Below are 8,478 nucleotides of genomic sequence, written 5' to 3' on the forward strand. Positions count from 1 at the left end.
CACACACACACACACACACACACACACACACACACACACACACACACACACACACACACACACACACACACACACAGCTCTCCACAGAAATCCCAAAAACCTGCAGTAATCCGCACACGTAACAGGTTTAAAGTCAGGAGTGTGCAGCGACAACGCCTCCACAGACCTCTGCAGTCTGTCTGCTGACTCCCGGGTCACTCTCTGTGTTTTCTCCAAGAGGAGACTTTTTTTTAAAGGGGGTGGGGTGTATGCTTTTGCACACACAAACACACACATTAGGCATTAATTAGTCTTGCTGTCCTGGTTTCACCTTCTCTGCGCAGCCGCTCAGCTCTGCAGACAGGCGGCGTGGCGAACACGCAGGACTACAAAACACATTAAACCAGATCTGATGAGTCCAACAAAATGTGCAGGAAAGCTCAGTCCTCACAAGAAAAACGTCTTCATGACATGTGCATGCATGTGCTAATTAAATTAGAAAAAACACGCAGAAAATATTTCACACGTTATTAAAAAACAACGACACATGCTGAACAGAGTGCTGTGTTATGCTAATCAGAGGCTTTCAAGTTAATTTAATTTACCGCTGATATAAATGTGGAGCGGTCTGCATGAACGGAGCGTGTCAGAGATGTCACTCACATTTCACGCTCGACCACAAGAGCGAGCTCGTCTAAAAATATCAACCGAACTGCCAGCGTCATGTGTGTCTGCCTGCAGACTTAGAGTGCAAACAAAACACACAAAATATTTACAGCTTTAAATTCAGTCGGTGCGTGTTCACACCGACTGTAATCCAGATTCAGCGCTGTCTGGATGAGGGAGGGTTTAACAGGGTTACTATTTTTAATTCATCATTTTTGAAGTTTGAACAATGAAAAAATAAAATGTCTAAAGAACTAGAATACAGCTCGACACCGTTTCAGACTTAAAGGATGAGAAAAGGTAAATAATATTTTAACTTAAAAAATGGATAGAAGGCAGCACTTCCTGCTCTTTAACTTACAGAAAACTTATTTTGTTCTGAGGCATAATTTTGACCGGGAGGTTATTTTAGCACAACTGTGAAATACCTCAGATATTTAGATGGGAAAACATGTTGAATACAAGTTTGTAAGACTGGAACTCAGAGGTGAGTATTTAGCTATTTCACTATAACCTTGAAAATCATTAGTGGACCACTTAACTTTCGCTAATTTCGATTGTCCAACTTTAAGTCCGCTAACAGTTAACTAAGTTCACACTGCAGGTCTTGAACGTTCACGTTACATTTTAAATGCAACCTTCACCAGACTACAGTGTGAACGCTCCATGACACTGACGTGACCCGCATACGCAGAGAAGACGTGACGTCACATTCAGCTGGCTGTTTGTTTATAGAGTTAGCTAAACATGTAGCATATCGATTCTGAAGTTATTGTTCTTTCAGAGCTGATTATCTGACATGCTTGTTTAGTTCAGTGTTTACATCTGAACCTGCCTCTGACCGTACGCTCCGGTGAAGCATTTTATTTTTGGAACGTAGTGCTAAGAAGTAAAGTATCGAACTTTAGGATCGATACGGTCCATGTCCGAAGGTGGACGTTACTATCAAATGTTTCTGTGGATTTCCGGTCAACAAGGACGTGGAGAATGAAAAGAAAAAAAGACGAAGCAATTGGTGTCGTGTGGAGCTACAGATTTAAACAACATGACTCGAGGTTAGTGTCTTTATCGATCCTTCAACCCCGCCTGATGAAAAAGTCTGATGTAATGCAACACTGAAAACGTCAGATTTGTGTCCAGTTTAGTACCACATACTGAAGAGGCCGGCCTGGGGTGGATTGGAAAAATTCAGATTTGTCACGTTCAGACTGTCATAAAAAATCAGATGTGGGTCACATTTGTCTGCAGTGTGAATGTAGTCTTTAGCTGCAAGGAGATAGACATTTGACACAGACTCAGTTAGTTAGCGATTAGCTGTTAGTGTTAGCTTTCACAAATATCATTAAGTTGACTAGCATTAGCATCTGCTAATATATTACACATTTAGTGGTTTAGCGTTTGTTAGCTCCTTTTTAAGTTTTTCTTACGTTTAACAGTTTTGTTTTCTGTATTTAGCAGTTTAGCTTTCACTTTTTTAAATTAGCACTTTGACATTAGCTTGCACTCATTTTTTCAAACATGTTTAGCAGTTTAGCATTAGCTTCTGCTAGTTTTTTTTACATGCTTATGGGTTCTGTTAATTATGTTTAGTGAACTAGATTCAGTTTCTGCTTTTTTATGTTAAATAGTTTAGCATTAGCAAAGCTATAATTTTTGCATGAAATTTATTACGCTAACGTTTTGGTTAGCTCTGCCCACCACTGCTACAACTAAACTCTCTTTAAATGTAAAAAATATCTATTATATGATAACTTGTCAGCTAAGATGAAAGTTAAGATATTTCAAAATGTTTATTAAATTGGAGGAAACTCCTTATTGCTAATTGACAATAATTAAAAGTGTCGCTTTTTGCCTTTAGTTGGCCTGTAGGAAAGAGACTGCAGCTGCAGGTATCACAATCTGACTGCAGTCAGAGCTTCCAGCAGCTTTTAAAGCCCTGCTTATAGTTCCTGTTCTGTTTTGTGTTATTTGGCTGTTTGCACGTTCATCCATGGCAATAAAAAAAAACAACATCAATCTAAGAGATGTAGCTAAACCAGACTGGAGTGGGTGCAGTGATAAACAGAAAGGCTGCGCCACGGTTTGGCTGCTGTGTCGAGGCTGTCGTTAACACCCCATGTTAATGACGGGAGCTGTCAAATGGACCACAGCTATAAAACCGACGGAGACACAGTTGCCAAGGTAGGATGCTATTAATATCAAGACAAGGAGTTAAATCAATACGTCAAAAGCGACAAGCACAAAGGATGGGGGGCAGCGAGTGCCTCTTCAAAATGGCAACCTGAAACCTGCAAAGTTTGGACGCACAGTTGAAGTTTTCAACCTTTAGCTCTAAAACACAAAAGCAAATCGGTGAGAAGAGCTGCTGCAACAAAGAGAAGAAAATGAAGCTTCAAAGGTTTGCAAAGTTGTTTTTCACAAACTCGCCATGAAGGATTTGGCAACAGTTTTACGCAGGACGCAACTTGGGTTCCGAACCCCCGACCTCAGGATCACGAGCTCATTGATCTGCTGTGATTCCTCAGAGGTTACTCTGCTGAACGTAAACAATCAAAATGGTAGTTTTGAAGCAGACTCTTTTGGAGTGACGCCATTACGTAACCCTGAACGTCAAGTAAAACTGAGATTGTTTGCGTCCACCGACTTTAAATAAAGCAGCAAAGTGTGGTGACGAGGGGAGTAACTTTCAGAAGGTACAGCTTGTTGTTTTCAGGGGTCTTACCTGCTTCTCTAAGCATTCCTTGGCAGAGAGAAGCGGTTTGGGGGACGGAGCCCGCTCACACACGCAGCCCTCCAACAGGTAGAGTCCGGAGGGGCGCGAGCTGGAGTCGCTCTCGAAGTAAAACAGCATGTTCTGCAGCAGCGAGAACCACTTGGCGTGCCATTTGGTGTTGTCCGAGCTCTTCTTGAAGAGGAAGCCTCGCCTCGTGCCGTCCTTCTTGGCCAGGAGCGCCAGATATGTGATGTGCCCATCGTTCAGTCTCATCCCCTTCTGCATGCTGGCGAGCGCGGGGTGGCTTCGCCTGCGGGATCCTCACATCCTCTCTCCTCCCCGCTCCCTAAAAACTCCGAAACCCAGCAGTCACACTTGGTGGGCAGCAGCAGCAGCCCGCTGCCGAGAGCCCATCTCCACCACGCGCACACTGACGGAGCGGCTGACGGTTCAGCTGCTGCTGCTGGGAGCTCCGCTGCGGGCGAGCTGCACACACACACACACACACACAGCGTGTCAGAGAGGAGGCTTCATGAGCACGATGAGGACCCAACTGTCGGTGTCCACGGAGCACGCGTTGGCGTCCCCCCACTCCCCCTCCCACCACGAGGAAGGGGATGCGCAGTCACATGATCTGTCCCCCGGAGCGGCGGTTTCAGCACTTTGGACAGAGACAACACGGTCCTCGACCCACTTTCAGTGGAGAAACATTCAGAGGTCTGAGGGAATAAAATATAAATTAAATAAGTCTTTGAAAAGTGTCAGATGTCAGAACTTAATGTCTGGTCGAATTAACAACGTCATATAAAAAAATGTTACCAAAATGTTAGACAAGCAGAGGAGTAAAAGTGCTTGTTTTCACTTTATAATTAAACAAGAGACTTAAAGAACAACCATCATTTTTCTGCATATTAGGATAAATTTGATGCTCTGCCTCTACTGCCACTGTCTTTGGGCATTTTCCCTTCAGTTTTGTTTTCAGCATGTTCTGAAGTGACCTCTGAAGTGTTTCAGGCAAAAACGTCTGCTCGTGTTCAGCCAAATGCTTCAGAACATTTTGGACAGTGCTTCACAGTGCAGATGGACAATGATCCAAAGCCTACTGTGAAAGGAACCGAAGAGTTTTGTAAAACAAAGAAGTGGAGTGTTGGCAACGGCCAAGTCAATCACCGGACCTGAATCCAATTGAGCATTTTCTCTTGTTGAAGATAGAACTGAAGAGAAAATGCCACAAAAACAAGCACCCAATATTATGTACTATCATCATCATCATCATTTATTTATAAATCACAATAAAACCAATGTGCTGTACAGGAACGTAAAATAAAAACAATGAAGTACAGAAATAAAATAAACAATAAAATCAAACAAAAATAAAGGCTGGCCTAATGATCGTGTTCTTCAGGCTCTAATATCTGTTCAAACATGAGTTTTTAACAGAGACTCATTTAGAGACCCAGCAGACCTCACAGACAGTGGGAGGTTGTTCCAGAGCCGAGGTCCTGCAGCTGAAAAGGCGCTGTCTCCCCTGGTCACAAGCCGAGACCTGGGAACAACTAAAAGCTTTTGATTTACAGATCTTAATGATCTATTTGGTATGTGAGGCTGTAAAAGCTCAGTAAGATAACGAGGTGCCAAACCATTTAGACATTTAAAAACTAAAAAAAATAATCTTAAAAATAATTCTAAAAGAAACAGGCAACCAGTGAAGAGAATACAAGATCAGAGTGATGTGTTCATGGCGTCTTGTCCCTGTTAATAAATGGGCAACTGTAGACAACCAACCAAAGACTGATCAATCCCACAATAAAGCGAGTTGCAGTAGTCCAGTGTGGAAGTGATAAAAACATGAATAACCCTCTCAAGGGCATTATGAGACAGATAATCCTTGACTTTACTTATAAGTCTTTGATGATAAAAGCTAGACTGGACTACTGCACTGTTATGTTCATTAAATTTAAAATCAAAGTCCAAAATCACCCCAAGATTTCTAACAGACACACGGCCAGACGAAGAGTCCAGTGGTCCAACAGCACTACTGCATCCTGTCAGTTTATCAGAGTTACCAAATAAAATGACTTCTGTCTTTTTATCGTTAAGATACAGAAAGTTCAGGTCCATCCATGCGCTCACATCTTTTAAGCATTCGAGTAGCCTATTTACAGACTGGGATCTGCTAGATCTTAATAAAAGACAGACCTAAATAACATCAGCATAAAAATGGTATGACATTATTTTTGCGAAAAAATAGATCCCAGGGTTAGCAAGTACAATGAAAATAAAAAGGGCCCTAATATGGAGCCATGAGGTACCTCATACTGAAGGTGAGCAACAGACAAAAAACGCTGTCCCAACTGGACCGAGAAGCTTCTGTTAGATAAGTAGAACCTAAACCATTTTAAAACTGTACCTTTCATACCAACAGAAGTCTCCAGCTTTAATGTCATGATCTACTGTATCAAATGCAGCAGTAAGATCAAGAATTAAAACCGTAGAATCACCAGAACCAGCAGGTAAAAATAAATGATCGCACACCCTGAGAAGTGCAGTTTCAGTGCTGCGACAAGACTTAAAACCAGACTAAAACTTCTTATAAAAATCAAGACATAGTTAGTCATGTAGCTGAATTAAAACAACCTTCTCTAAAGGTTTTGAAAGAAAGGGCAATTTAGAAATTGGCCTCATTGAACACGTGAGCATTGTGGTGGCCCTCAAAGGGCCAGTTGTAATCAACTAATACATTTTGTGTTTAGCTTTGAATAAAAACACAAAACGTCAGGTTCCTCGCCTGATTGGCTGAGCAGCACTAACAATAATTGAGCTCTACGTGGTGTTTCCTACATGGAAACAGAGTTTTAACACGTTCTCTTATAAACACTGAAAAGTACTGTACAAATGACTAAATCTGAAATACAGAAACACTATTAAAAGCAGAGGTCTATGAAGTACTTGAAAAAATTAACTAAGTAAAAGTAAAATTGCATGAACAGAAAAGGGCTTTGGTAAAAATACTTTTCACTGATGAGAAAACTACTAAAGTAATAAAACTGTTCACAAAAATTGGGAAAGTAAAAGTAGTTTTACACACTCTAATAAATAAAATTGTTGAATTTACTGAACCAAACTGGCTTCACTAAGCCAGGTTGAGTAAATTGAGCAACATATGTATATTCTTTGCTCAGTTTACTCTGACTAATCTTAGTGGAACCAGTTGACATGACTTTAATGAGTAAATTCAACACTTCATTTATTTAGAGCACATAAACATCTTCTTTCATGATGAGTTGGAACATATTTAATTTTGTAACAAGTAACTAGGTGTTAAATTTTAAAGTAAAGAAGAGTAACATTTTAGCTTTAAAATGTAATGAAGTAAAAGTAGCTGTTTAAAAAAATAGTTGGAAAAATTACAAATCCTCAAAAAAATTACTTAAGTACTGTAACAAAGTAAATGTACTTAATTACTATAAACCTCTGATTAAAAGTAAACTATTGAGTACCTGCCATCATAAATTCTGAACAGAGGCAGTTGTTCCTTCCTCCTTCCGACAAGGAACTCCCACTGGACAAATTTTAACAAGTAACATCCCAGTAGTATATTCACCAGCTGCTAACAACTTTTGACTCTGTGCACTCCAACCTAGTAGTCATTTCTGAAGTAAAATAATCAACATGCATTATGGGAGCTGTAGTTTTTGGTCAACGCTGGCTTTAAAGCAGCTTATTTTAAGACAGAAAAAACATTTTTGAAGCTCTCGCAGACCGCGTGAAGTGCCTTGGTGGGCCACATTTGGCCAATGGGCCTTGGCTTTGACATGAGGCCTGCCAGAGCACCACGAAACCCAACGTTCAGTGACGTGATTTTAAGACTTCAGGCTGTAATCGACTGCAAAGGATTTGCAACCAAATAAAAAGTGAGTTTGTTCCATTTTTTCCCCCCTTAAAAAGTAGGAGGCACATATACAAACTGCTTTTAAATACACACTGTTCACATTTGAAGGTAAATACCATCAAATTAAAGCTGAAAGTCTGCGTTTTAAGTGCATGCAGTGAGCTGGTGGATTTTTCTCCAGGGGGGGCTACAACTCCAAAATACATATCTCAGAAAGAAATCAAACGTACTAAGTTGTATCACGCCAGTGTATTTATTAAACAAATGAAAATAATAAAACAGCATTGCAATGTCATGAATTGTGCTATTTTTTTGTACATAAATTTTGCTCTTCTTTTACTGAGAAGCAAATTTCTTCATGACTCTGGTTAAAGTCAGGGATGTTTTAATAAGATTCTTCTCAATAGAGAGCATGGTCAGTGCAGTGAGCTGTGATGTTGTACCTGAGGAAAGTCTGGATTCTCTTCAGTGTTGAGAAGCTCCTCTCAGATTCAGCTGTGGTCAGAGGAGATGTGATGAGAATCTTCAGCAGAGTCACAGTCTCTGAAGGTGTCCTGCAGATTGTTCTCCATGAAGAGCTGATCCTGAACTACATCAGACTTCTTAGTCCTGTTCAATACTGGGTGAGCCTCCATGGTCTTCAGAGCTGCTTCAGAAAATTGTCTGTGATCCTGCAGGAACCTGTCTGCCTGCAGCAGTGTAGCTCTGATCAGATACATGTGAATGGCTCAAGATGGTGTCATAAACTGTATTTCCATCAAGGCTTTTTGATGCGCATTTAAAAGTGTCGCATTAAAAATATGAAAAAAAAAGGCGGATGGGAACAGCAAAATTCGGGAAAAAAAATCCTCAATTCGCTAAAAAGTTTTTACCCTCGCTTGAGGTGGTTTTTGCACGATTCGCAAAGTAGTTAATGCGCAAAACAGGAGATGGAAACACTTTTGCCGAATAAATTCTGACGTAGCGCATATTTACCTCACGTAGCTGATCAGCTGTTCCCCAGTACCGGTACCAGTTTCGGGTCGGCTGCAGCCGCGACTGGCAGCTAGGGCTGCCACGATTAATCAATTAATCGACGACTAATCGATTATTAAAATAATCGATGACTAATTTAATAATCGATTAATCGTTTTCTCTTTTTTGTTGTTGTTTTTTCTTTGTTTTTCTCTCCAAACTGCTTTGACACCTTCCACTGCCACATCTGCCTTTCTGTCCTTGACACACATGC

General features: G+C 40.7%; 1 protein-coding gene across 1 annotated transcript in view; it reads right to left on the reverse strand.

The window, feature by feature from the left end:
- The window catches only part of LOC106518966 (ras-specific guanine nucleotide-releasing factor 1), a 39,191-nt gene extending 33,697 nt beyond the window's left edge, over window positions 1–5,494 (reverse strand). The window contains exon 1 of the mRNA XM_014010417.1: window positions 3,368–5,494. Within this exon, the coding sequence (XP_013865871.1) occupies window positions 3,368–3,643 (276 nt within the window). The 5' untranslated portion in view covers window positions 3,644–5,494. The remainder of the gene's footprint in view (window positions 1–3,367) is intronic.
- Window positions 5,495–8,478: the final 2,984 nt, after the last annotated feature.

This window comes from Austrofundulus limnaeus, unplaced genomic scaffold, assembly GCF_001266775.1.
Source record: "Austrofundulus limnaeus strain Quisiro unplaced genomic scaffold, Austrofundulus_limnaeus-1.0 Scaffold69, whole genome shotgun sequence".
NCBI lineage: Eukaryota > Metazoa > Chordata > Actinopteri > Cyprinodontiformes > Rivulidae > Austrofundulus > Austrofundulus limnaeus.